Below are 12,413 nucleotides of genomic sequence, written 5' to 3'. Positions count from 1 at the left end.
TTGTGTTTTGATTTATATCTTTTTACCTCCCAGTTTATAAAATAAAATCTACATCGTTTCCCATCATGAGAACTTGTGAAGAATTTTTGGGAATTGTTTTCGTCATCACGTATTGTGTAATGCGCCGGGAACAAGCCCAGTGACGTCAGAGTATCGAGGCCCGGTGGGCGGGGCTAAAGCGCTGTTTTCCTCCGTGTATAAAGAAGGGACGAAGCGCCATTTTGTTCCAGTTGCTGAAGAGTCTTAAGCCGAGTGAACACGCACTCCGCAGCTCCGCTCCCAGCGCCTTCAGACAGCATTAAAGCCTCATCCAAACTCCGGGCCAAGCCTCCCGTTATCGTCCGAAAGGAAAAGGAACCGTGTCGTATGTCCGCTATTCAGAACCTCCAAACTTTTGGTAAGATTTCTCTTTTCTTTCTCCTCGACGGGAGACAGGATTAGCTCACCGCGCTAGCATTAGCCTTCATTCTTCTCACAATAATCTGATCAAATAAAGACGTGAGAAGACATTTATACACATGATCACGATTAGTAATAGTTTATCTGGATACTTGTTTTTTTTTTTTATTCTTTTTTTATATTGTTTTAAAACGAGTTGTTTTTATGTGCGTGTATAAACTTATGAAATTGCATTCGGTGTGATGAGACCATTTGTTTAATAAAAACCTGAAATTGTATTGTTTTCCGGGGTTTTTATTGTTTTTTGTGTTCTGACGCTGAGGTAAATTAGCATCGCGGCTAGTGGTGTGGGGGAAGGGCGGATAGAAAATGGCGGATGCAGCTAACAAAAGCGAACTCTGATTGCGCGCTGAAGTCGTTTTATTTTTTTTCTCCCATCTTATTTTTTTTAAACGTAAATCGTAATCATCAGGTTATAAATCAAATCGGTTTAAATGTCGATAAAAAAGGGCACCTGGTAGGGGCTGTTACCCACCCGTTTTCCGGTTGTCCCTTTTCCCTGTGCTGTGATTGGATGATAGTTTTATTAGCGCTTGGCCAATGGGGTCGTGGCTTTCTCTGTGGTAACCAATCACATCGCGGTGGGCGGGGTTTTGCGATACGGCTGGTAAAAACACGGCCTTTCTCCTCGGTATCGTGTATTGGGTCTGTGTTTACTTTCCGAGACTTGGGTTTGGGTTCCCGTCGTGTTCTCGGGATAATGCGTGACTTGGCCGCATCTCAAACCTGTTCAGTGTTCACGCGCCTGGATCGGGTCACTGAGCGGTTTGAGATTAGACTCGGTCGGGTTATATTTAGATAATTGTGCAACTGACGTATACAGGAACTGTTTATACCGTGTGTGTTTGTTCCAGACCCCTTTGCTGATGCAACTAAGGGTGATGATCGGCTCCCAGCAGGGACTGAGGACTACATCCACATAAGAATCCAACAGAGGAACGGCAGGAAGACTCTGACCACGGTGCAGGGCATTGCCGACGACTATGATAAGAAGAAGCTAGTCAAAGCCTTCAAAAAGGTCTGAACCTCAGTCTGTTGTGCCCATAGGTATTAAAATGTGTAAACACCAGTGTTCTCAGATCACGATGTGCAGGAAAATGAGCGCTCCATCTGCTGTTTACTTGCTTTATTATGGTGTGTTTGTGTTGCAGAAATTTGCATGCAATGGGACAGTGATTGAGCACCCTGAGTATGGTGAAGTGATCCAGCTGCAGGGAGACCAGCGCAAAAACATCTGCCAGTTTCTCACAGAGGTGTGTTCATCTATACATTGAGGTCATATACCAATATCATTGTGTTGTTGTTGTTGTTGTACACTGAACTGTGTGTGTGTGTGTGTGTGTGTGTGTGTGTGTGTGTGTGTGTGTGTGTTTTCTACATAGATTGAACTGGCCAAAGAGGAGCAGCTCAAAGTCCACGGATTCTAGGAGCTTCTTTTTACCCCCTCCCCTTACAATCTCCTCCCCTTCCTCTGCCAATTAATCCCCCACCCCCTTTAAATATATAATGGAGTTGATTCTGACTCCTGATTGGAGATGTTGCTCCAACACAGCTTCCTCACAGCTAAAATGGCTAACACCTAGCTGATTTCCCGTTCCTTTTTAGTTAATCGTGTGCGTTTCATTCTTGTTTTGTACATGTTTCAATAAACTCCTCAGATGCAACATAATCAGTGCAGTGTCTTTCTCTCTCATGGTCTCTTCATAAGAGTTGCTCCATCTATCTGCTGTGATTGTATGACCATTTTATATTGAGATTTTATATAATCTACACAAAAGAACAGCTAAGAGTGTTTTCTGTCTCCAGGGCCCGGTTTCAAAAGGTTTAATCCGGATAAAATTGATCTGGCTTTAGTAATCCTTTATTTTTTTGCGATCCAGGATCACCAAATCTGGATAACCAGGGCTGAAACAGGATAGGAAATCACAATGTAGAACTATAGATATGTAAAGAGCAACAAGTAGAATAGCCAGTGTGGGGTTAATAAGTTTATTATTTAAAATAAACTAAACACAAGAAAAAGCCCACCCCATCCTCTTGCAGCAAGCCGCTCATCTGAGACCTACAACACAAACACTGTACATTGAGGATATTTATAACAAGTTTCAAATATAGATGTATTGAATAAAAAAAAAGACTTAATGTCAAATACTCCAATAATTTCAGACTTCATCTGATGTGAAGAGACCAGCTTGTCTGAGCGTAGCCTTTAGGAGGCGGATCTCAAGTCTGGCCTTGGTTTGCTACAGTTTGGTCAGAGCCAGTTGTTCCTCTGCCAGATGAAGCTGTGCTTCTGCCCCTTCAGTCTCTCTTTGCAGAAGTGCCTTGTAATCATCTTTGTTTGATGAAGGGCGCTTCAAGCCTTTGCTCTGAGATCCTGTGGCAACTACCACTGGCTCAACCAATGAGGATCCAGCTTCTTCCTCAGGAACAGAGCTGAGATTCAGTATAAATACGCTCTCTGGATCAGCCTCAGGAGGAACTGGCAGATTCTCCTCCTCCTCCTCAATCCAAGGCTTGCCATCCCCTACAACACCTTGAATACCATGGAGAGCTTGCGGCTTCTCACCTCCAATGATGTCGAGGACCACATCTGTGTAATCTCCCCTCTTAAATGGCTTGTTGCCTGTTTGTGGGTTTTTGGCTTCAGCATGGTCCTTTGTTGCCCTGGCCTTAAGATTCTTCCACCGCAATTTGATTTGGTCTGTGGTCCTCCTCTGGCCAGACCCTATGGCATTCACATTTTCTGTGATTAAAATCTAAACATCATTTTTCTTTTTGTTGGTATCCTTAGCAGAATTAAAACTTCCCACTATTATTCCATAATGGCACCGAACACCCTCTAGTAGTGCATTGGTTTCAGCTGCAGTGAAGTTACAGCTTCTTGACTCCATGGTTCCGTTACTTTTCTATAGTGAACATTGTTCATCAATTATAGGCCTTGGGTCCAATTGCCTCAATTGAACACAAGCCAAAACTAATCAGTTGTAATAGGTGTGTCTGAAAAGACCAACTACACAGCCATATAAATCAGCCTTTCTCAGAGGATTCACAAAGAGACAGTGAAATGGCAAGTGTTGTCCACCACCACCACCACTTTGCCAGGAGAGGATACCGTATGTGTATGTTGAACGTACCAAGCCACTGGAGCAATACACCACTGAGGAGCTGTATGTCCGGTTTCGCTTTGGGAAGGCTGATATAGAGTACCTTGTGAACCTTCTCAGGCCAAAACTTCAACACAGAACCTAAAGGAGTCATGTTCTGTCTGTGGAAGACCAGATCCTCATTGCTCTCCGATTTTATGCATGTGGGACTTTCTATCAGGTTGTTGGTGACTATATGGGAGTGGTGAAATCAGCTGTGTGTGATGTGGTGAGAGATGTGTCAATCGCACTGGCCAGCCTGGTCAATGAATTTGTTTCTTTTCCAAAGGACAACCAGATTGCCCAGGCCAAGCGCAGCTTTTTTCTTTTGGGAAATGTGCCCAATACTATTGGAGCAATCGACTGCACACGTGCATATACAAGCACCTCGTGAGAATGAATGGGAGTTTATAAACAGAAAGGGGAGGCACAGCATCAATGTCCAACTTGTGTGTGATGCTGACCTCATCATCACCAACTGCGTTGTCAAGTGGCCTGGGTCTGTCCATGATGCACGCATCCTGAGGGAGAGCGCTCTATATAGAGACCTCCAAACCAACCGACCGGATGGCATAATATTAGGAGACAGTGCCTACCCACTCCTACCATGGCTGATGACTCCTTTTCTAACAGCAAATACACCGCGCTGGCATCGCTCAACACTGCTCATTGCAGAGCAAGATGTGCAATTGAGCGTTTAAATGGCGTTCTTAAGAGGCGCTTTGCATGCTTTAACTACCTGAGAGTGGAACCACAGAAAGCATGCAACATAACCCTCGCTTGTATTGTCCTGCACAACATCGCTACTAAGCGCAATGTCCCTCTCTGTGCTGACAATGATGCACCTGAGCCCCTTGGAGACCCTAACCAACCTCCTGCATTCTGCCAGAACGAGCAAACAGGACGTGCAACAAAGGGACGCAATAGTTAGACACAATTTCTGATTTGGAATTGTTTTGGATTTCAAAAATCAGTGATTGTCATTCTTTGCATTTTTGGGGTTATTCTGTAATCATTGCATGCATCAGTAATAAATATTCTAAAAACAAAAATATTTTCGATTGTGATGAATATATATATCTCAATTAGTGACAGAATAACATTTATTGTTTTTTGTCAATTCTGACAGCTGTTTGGGGGATTAGGCCTGTACTAAAAGGCTGAATACGTTAAAGCCTACCTAATCATTGTAGCCTGACGGATGAACAAATAAAATTTAAACCTTATGAATAAATAGGATATCTTGTAAGATACTGCCTGATCCAAATATAGTATTATTTGATACATTTTTAAAGTTTTCATTACATTTTGGGCATGGAATCCACGCTGAATCCACCCTTCTGATGGGATCAGTTTAATCCAGATTTTTTGGATCAAAGTGATCCAAATCCTCCAAAAAGCTCTGAAAAACCCAAACTAAAGGTTTGATCTGGATCAAAACCAAGAGTGGATTACATGATCTAATCCGATTATGTAATCCGTTTTTTCTTTTGAAAAACCCATTTTTAAGATTTGATCCAAAATCCTAGTGGATTACTTTTGAAAAACCGGGCCCTGATGTTTTTTTTCTTTTTCTGCATCAGTTTCTCATTGGTCTGGTTTGTGAATGTTATGCTGTAGTGGTCCTTTAGGGGGCAGTGCTCAGCGCCCCAGCACAGCTGTATTACAGGAGGACGCTGGGAATAAACGGGTCTGTGTTCCTTTTCTTATTGCCTGAGGGCAGCAATCAGTGTTTCCAATTGCGATCAACCTCATGACATGTAGTATTCCTGAGATACCATCAAGAGGTTCTACAGATGGATGTCGCTGTTTTTAAATTATGCCCATGTGCAAACCCTTCACCTCCATATGGACCGTTAATGCATGAAATACACCCTTATTATCTTTTATACTGATCAGATAAACATCAATTATAAAATGTCAAAAAGGAATGCAATGTACAGAAAATGAGTATGGAAACGATATCGGAGGTTTTAAAACTTCTCCGAAACTTACCTGGTCGCCATGACAACTGGCTCTGGTCCAAGAGCTCCATAATACCGCAGTAGAGAGTAAACACGACCCCTTCTGATTGGTTTGGAGAATAGGCCACGCCCACATCTGCCAGCTACTCTGTGTGTGTTAAAGAGCGAGAAGTCGGTCGTTAGTGTGAATGCGGATGTGTGTGTGTGTGTGTGTGTGTGTGTGTGTGTGTATCTGTATCTGCTCTGGTAGTGATTAGTGAGCAGGGAGAAAGCAGCGGGAGCGCGCGCACGGCGGAGGTAAAGAAAAACCGCTTCCTCGTTTATTCCTTCATCTCGGCTTTGATGTGCGCGCGCTGTAAATGTCGGTGTTCAGTGCCGCGTGATGGGCGTGATGTTCACGCGCTGTGAATTCGCTCCATATCATCACAAACACCACCACCATTAACAGCTCCATCATCACAAACACCACCCCCGTCATCGTAATCATCACAAACACCATCATCATCATCATCATCATCATCATCCTCACCATCATCATCATCATCATCATCATCATCCTCACCATCATCATCATCATCATCATCATAAAATCTATTTATACAATGCAACTAAAATCCGCTTCTTTCTGCCGCAGTGTTGAGTCTGTTACTGTTCATCTCTCACACACACACACACACACACACACACACACACACACACACACACACACACACACCACTGCTCTACACACACTATTATTGGTTTTTAAATGCAGTTGAATAAAATACATTTATTATTACTTATTATTATTATTATTATTATTATTATTATTATTATTATTACAGATGGTTTATAGATGAAAGTATTATATAGTTATAATGTAAAGAGTGTTATATTGTACTGAGGGTTACACTGTAATGAGGGTTACACTGTAATGGGGTTTGCCTTGCACCATAACTTGTGCAATGACAAAATACTGTAAGAAAACACTACACTGTACATTTCTATTATATTTAAAGACAACTATCATATAACATTATTGTTTCTGCTTGCATTTTGTTTCTGTCCCAGAGGCTGCAGCACAGTTTATTCTGATGAACAACTGTGTTTATTATGCATTGCAGAATAAACAGGAGGACTGTGCAACGTGAGAAACGTGTAACAGGAGAAGCGTGTAACAGAAGAACCATGTAACAGCAGGACGGTATAAGAGGAAGAAGGTGTAACATTAGGATGGTGTAACAGTAGGACGCATAACAGGTCGACGGCGTTATTGGAGGACGGCATAACTGGAGAACAGCAAAACAGGAGGACAGAGGAAAAGGAGGACAGCGGAACAAGAGGACAGCGGAACAAGAGGACAGAGGAACAGGAGGAGAGAGGAACAGGAGGACAGAGGAAAAGGAGGACAGTGGAACAAGAGGACAGAGGAACAGGAGGACAGAGGAACATGTCTATGCCGAGTATGTTTGTACAGCAGCCTCATTTCAGAGAGATCAATCACTTTTGTTATTTCTATGATTGATAATTAACTGTTTATTTATAATTAGCTGTGACGCGTGTATATATATATGTGTGTGTGTGTGTGTGTGTGTGTGTGTGTGTGTGTGTGTAGTAAGTGAAGTGGAGGTAAAGGTTGCTGAATGGCAGAAGACATATTATGCAGCTGACTCTGGCATCCAATCAGGAGCCACAACCGTAAATGATGAGGACCAATCAGAGCTCAGCTCCAAAACCTTTACTGTGGAGGACTGTAGTGCAGGTACCACAGATTAGCTCTCTATGCTAACAGTCATTGATGTGTGTTAATAAGTTTGACTGAACACTCAGGTGCTACTAATTTCCTCAGACTTTGATACGCAGCTGGTTCTGACCCGAACTCAGCGTGTCCGAGCGGCCATGTTTCCGGAGACATCAGCAGAGCGTGAGACATTAGCAAGGAGTGACTCGCAGTCTAATGTTCAGCGTCTGACTGAACCCTCTCACCTCTTGAACAATGCCATTGTTCACCTGATCAACTACCAGGATGATGCTGAGCTCGCCAAACGAGCCGTGCCCGAGCTCATCAAACTGCTGACGGACGATGACCAGGTATACACTAATCAGCTTTGTGCTAATCTACTACTCGCTTTTCCAAGAACCAAAGAAAAAGTTGATAAAAAAATAAAAATAAAAAACGAAGACACTTAGTTAAGAATTTAAGAATGAAACTTGCTAAGCAGCACAAATGTTCCTGTACTCAGGTGGTGGTGAGGAAGGCGGCTCTGATCGTGAGCCGCCTGGTCCGTAATGATGCGTCTCGCCATGTGATGATGCAGTCAGCGGTGATGATGTCAGCAGTGCTGCAGGCGATGCAGAGCTCGAGTGACATGGAAACGATTCGCTGCATGGCAAGCATCCTGCACTGCCTATCACACCACCACCAGGGCCTGGACGCCATCTTCACAGCTGGAGGAATTCCCGCTCTCATCCACATGCTCAGGTAAAACGCTGATGTTCCTCACAAGCACAGATGCAGCTCAGGGTTCTAGTTCTAGGTACTGTTCAGGTTCTGTTCCACTTCAGGCTATTTTCTGACAAACAAAAGCTACAGGAACCTACAGGAACCTACTCCTGTGTTAGTTACTGGAGATATGAATAAATACTGTAAGTGTAATCATTAATAATAAACATCAGCAATGAAAAGAATCTTTTTTCCTCTAGCTTTAGTTTAGATCTTTAGATAAACAGGAAACAGAAGCCCGATTGGAGAATGGATCTTATGGTATTGGACCAGACTATAGCTGTTCCTCTGTCTTCTGAGTAGATTCTTCTCTACTCTCCTATCATCTTCCATTCTTTTTCTCTGTCTCAGTTCTCCAGTGGAAGCAGTGTTATTTTACTCCATCACTACACTCCATAACCTCCTGCTCCACCAAGATGGCTCCAAAATGGCAGTGCGAATGTGTGAAGGTCTGCAGAAGATTGTTCCTCTGCTTAAACACACAAACCCAAAGTTCCTCGCCATCACCACCGACTGCCTGCAGATCCTCTCCTATGCCAACCAGGAGAGTAAGGTGTGTGTGTCTGTGTGTGTGTATGGCTGTTTATTTTTGTTATGTCTGCAGCTGTTTATTAATGGTGTACTCCGTCCACTTGCATCAGAAACAATCAGAAACATAATTCCTCTACTTGCACTATCCATGGGATCTTGCCAGGTTCATTGGTTCAGTCTTGTATAAACATGTGTTACTGACTTCATTATTCCATCTTGTGTTGCATCCCGTCTTCTGTTCATAGCATCCTTTCATACCTTCTGCTGATTCATGCTGCTGATTCTTCTTGATATTCACGAGATCATCTCATTCTTCATACAAAGACGTCTATGTAATCTTTCCATCTAATCACGCCATATTTTGTAGCTCACCATATGTGGTTCCTTTTTTACTATCGGTGGGTCATGTGTGTCCCTCTAAGACCTTCAGTGATGTTCTACCTGACTCCAGGTCTATAGGAAGCATCAGTGTTCTAGAGAAGATCAGTAGAACAGATAAGGAATCGATCTTTGTGCATGATAGATAAACACTTTATTATAAACATACACTTCTCTAAGCAGCGACCAAAAGAAATTCTATAAAAATAAGAGAATAGTTTATTGCGACTAATTTAATGTATATTCATGAAATAAAAAAAAAATGTAAGTCAGTAACTTTCAGTAGACTTGCAGATGAACTTGCAGACCCTGACGGCCCTCCACTGCCTTTTACACATTCGGGTTTTAGAAGTCATTTGAAATCTAACTTTCTGTCCATCAAATAAAGAAGGGACAAGAGAATTTAACAGATTAACTTTTCACACAGAGCTTTGACAAGAGGGTCAGGTGCTTCTTTGGTGACCTTCCTTTTCTCCACTAATCAGAGAAGGTAAACAAGATCATTAGAGATGGATAGCGCTAGAACAAACACATCCAGATGATGGTGTAACCCTGAACCCATCAATGCTGATGGTCCGTTCTCATCACCTCAAACTTTCAGGTTTCTATCTATCATAGTCAGTGATTCTTTTCCTGTGTGCGTGTGTGTGTGTGTGTGTGTGTGTGTGTGTGTGTGTGTGTGTGTGTGTGTAGCTTATAATTTTGGCGAGTGGAGGTCCTGAGAGTTTAGTGTCCATCATGAGGAACTATAACTATGAGAAGTTGTTGTGGACAACCAGCAGAGTGCTGAAGGTGCTGTCAGTGTGTCCCAGCAACAAACCTGCCATTGTCAATGCAGGTATGTGCTTCTTCTTCTTCTTTTTCTTTCCTTTTTGTCCATTCTCCAGAAGAAGCTGACCTTTGTTCTCACTCCACACTTTTGTTCCTGCAGGAGGCATGCAGGCTCTTTCTCTGCACCTGACTGGTTTCAGTGCTCGTCTCATTCAGAACTGTCTCTGGACTCTGAGGAACCTGAGTGATGCTGCCACCAAACAGGTGGATCGCTGTATTAATATCATATTTACATTTAACATATTTGTATTTGTGTGCACACGTGTGTGTGTGTGTGTGTGTGTGTGTGTGTGTGTGTGTGTGTGTGTGTGTCAGTTCACAACCATAGCTCGGTTGATTTCATTGACACTGATGATGTTCATTCCTGTCTGTCTTCAGGAAAATCTGGATTCTCTTCTCCACGTCCTGGTGACTCAGCTTGGTTCGGATGACGTTAACATCCTGACGTGTGCTACAGGAATCCTTTCAAATTTGACGTGTAATAATGCACGGAATAAGTCGTTGGTGGTGCAGCGTGGTGGTGTGGAGGCACTTATTAATGCTCTTCTGCGAACCACGGTGAATCAGGACGAGGCAGAGCTGGCTGTATGTGCTGCGGTGAATCAGGATGTGGCTGAGCCGGCCGTATGCGCCCTACGCCACCTCACCAGCCGCCAGCCGCTCGCCCAGACCGCGCAGAACGAAGTGCGAGTCCACTACGGCATCCCCGTCGTCGTTAAGCTCCTGGGACAGCCACATTACTGGCCTGTCGTCAAGGTACATGTGTGAAAGGAGATCAATTTAATTCAGTTTATTTCAGTTTTATGAAGAGAGAGAGAGGGGGGGGGGGTTGGGGATAGGAAGAGAGACAGAGAGAGAGAGAGAGAGAGAGAGAGAGAGAGAGAGAGTAGCTGCTTGAAGGTAGTTGGTACATAGCCAGATGTTAATGACCCATTGATGATTGTGGAGATGAAGGGCAGGATATCTTGTGTGATGGTCTGAAGCACAGTTGAAGGGATTGGATCCAGAAGACAGGTGGTGGGATTGCAAGATTGGATGACTTGCAGTATCTCATCTTCTCATCTTCTAGGAAGTCTCCAAAAGGACCAGGAGGGCGGTAGATGACAATGATGAAAAGGTTGATTGGAGAGGGAACTGAAACTGCATGAATTTCAAAAGAAGACATGGTTAGATGAAACAAATGGAGAGGTGTGAAACACCATCTCCGTGATAAAAGTAGACCTGTACCACCACCTCTTCTGGTTTCTCTTGGTGAGTGAGAGAAAGCATAGGCAGAAGACAGAGCAGCTGGTGTAGCAGTGTTCTGTGGGGATATCCAGGTCTCAGTAAGTGCCAGAAAGTCAAAGGGGTAGTGGGAAGACAAGGCTGTGATAAAGTCAGCTTTCCTTACAGCAGACTGACAATTCCAGAGCCCACCTACCACCGCTGTTTGAGATTGAGACAACAGTGGAGGGTAGATGAGGTTACTGGCGATGTGACATCTGTTCTGTGGATGGGAACGCCTGTGTCTGTAAGAGATGACTACAGAGATGGGTTTGAGGCACATGACTGATCTCCCAGTTTGAGATCAATGTGTTTTAAAAAGAAAAAAGTACAAATAAGAAATTTTAAATAAACACTAAGCGTTACTGGCTTTAGGGGGTTTTAGGGGGGCTACCTACAACCCCTAAAGAGACAATGCTGCCATGTTGTTGATAACCAGCGTTCGCCCCCCCTGTAGGACATCTTTGGAACCAGTCGCTTCCACCTGCTCAGTCTTCACTTAATGTGCTCTACAGTGCCTTCCCAGTTTTTACTTAAAAACTTGTTACTTCCCAGGTAGACACCCAAGTATCCAAACCCACCTCTTTTCCACACCAAACCTCCTGGGAGTGTCGGCGACCCCCCCGCCATTCCACACTAACTTTTTTCCCCAGTTAACTTTCGCTGATGATAAAAGCTCAAAGTCTTCTAAACCATCAATTAAAATATTCACATCAGACTGGGACCCCAAAATTTCAGCCAAGTCATCTCCTCAGTCTGATTAGAAGAGGTTCAATAGTTAGAGTGTACAGCATTCCTGACAGTGAACAGCCCTACCTGATCCATCTGTACACTCTAAAAGGAACACATAAACCACCACTAACCTTCAGTACACTCTCAATTTCACTGTACAGCACCCTGATCATGGCTCTGAAACCAGGGTTGAACCCAAAGCTTTCTAGAACCTTCCACATGTATTCATGCTCAACCCGGTCAAAAGCCTTTTCCTGGTCTAGTAGAATCAGACCAGTCTTCACGCCCATTAGCCTGGAGACGTCCAAAATGTCACAAATTAAGTAAACAAAAATTTAAATTTATCTGCCAGTCACACAGTACGTCTGGTACATTTGTTCTAAACTGAAGAAGAACTTAGAAGAAGCATCCATCTCAGGGATGCCTTTAAATCATGAGCGGAACAGCGCCCCCTGTGCTGTAGTGTCCAGCAGGTCGTCATTTTGGCTTTTTTACTTTTAAGGGCTTTAATATGCCCTCGATTTCCTGTGGCCTCCAAACCCTGGAGTTCCAATGTTTTTATCTCCAGAGCTTTCAGAGATCTGCCATGTCTCTTGTGACATTGAGAGTGTAGTGTTGACAAAAAAA

General features: G+C 43.5%; 2 protein-coding genes and 1 pseudogene across 3 annotated transcripts in view; all 3 read left to right on the top strand.

The window, feature by feature from the left end:
* The first annotated feature begins 213 nt into the window (after positions 1-213).
* eif1 (eukaryotic translation initiation factor 1) lies at positions 214-2,128 on the top strand. Its single transcript, XM_046834934.1, has 4 exons — positions 214-397; positions 1,314-1,477; positions 1,611-1,712; positions 1,842-2,128. The coding sequence occupies exons 1-4, from the start codon at positions 367-369 to the stop codon at positions 1,884-1,886; spliced, it is 342 nt and encodes a 113-aa protein (XP_046690890.1). The 5' UTR covers positions 214-366; the 3' UTR covers positions 1,887-2,128.
* A 570-nt stretch (positions 2,129-2,698) lies between these two features.
* Positions 2,699-4,549, top strand: LOC124376248 (annotated as a pseudogene).
* A 1,164-nt stretch (positions 4,550-5,713) lies between these two features.
* The window catches only part of LOC124376118 (junction plakoglobin-like), a 30,926-nt gene continuing 24,226 nt past the window's right edge, over positions 5,714-12,413 (top strand). For both annotated transcript variants that reach the window (XM_046835052.1, XM_046835051.1), the window contains exons 1-9: positions 5,714-5,866; positions 6,673-7,011; positions 7,164-7,310; positions 7,398-7,639; positions 7,792-8,030; positions 8,403-8,604; positions 9,654-9,798; positions 9,892-9,995; positions 10,170-10,547. In XM_046835052.1, the coding sequence (XP_046691008.1) occupies positions 6,999-7,011; positions 7,164-7,310; positions 7,398-7,639; positions 7,792-8,030; positions 8,403-8,604; positions 9,654-9,798; positions 9,892-9,995; positions 10,170-10,547 (1,470 nt within the window). In that variant the 5' untranslated portion in view covers positions 5,714-5,866; positions 6,673-6,998. The remainder of the gene's footprint in view (positions 5,867-6,672; positions 7,012-7,163; positions 7,311-7,397; positions 7,640-7,791; positions 8,031-8,402; positions 8,605-9,653; positions 9,799-9,891; positions 9,996-10,169; positions 10,548-12,413) is intronic.

The sequence above is a fragment of the Silurus meridionalis genome, chromosome 22, assembly GCF_014805685.1.
Source record: "Silurus meridionalis isolate SWU-2019-XX chromosome 22, ASM1480568v1, whole genome shotgun sequence".
Lineage (NCBI taxonomy): Eukaryota > Metazoa > Chordata > Actinopteri > Siluriformes > Siluridae > Silurus > Silurus meridionalis.
This window is presented reverse-complemented; position numbering and strand designations above follow the sequence as displayed.

Bases quoted from the DNA above. Each gene is read 5' to 3' on its own strand.
- eif1 (XM_046834934.1), top strand. From the start codon at position 367: ATGTCCGCTATTCAGAACCTCCAAACTTTTG. The intron at 398-1,313 runs GTAAGATTTCTC...TGTTTGTTCCAG, and splicing joins TCAGAACCTCCAAACTTTTG to ACCCCTTTGCTGATGCAACT. The intron at 1,713-1,841 runs GTGTGTTCATCT...TTTTCTACATAG, and splicing joins TCTGCCAGTTTCTCACAGAG to ATTGAACTGGCCAAAGAGGA.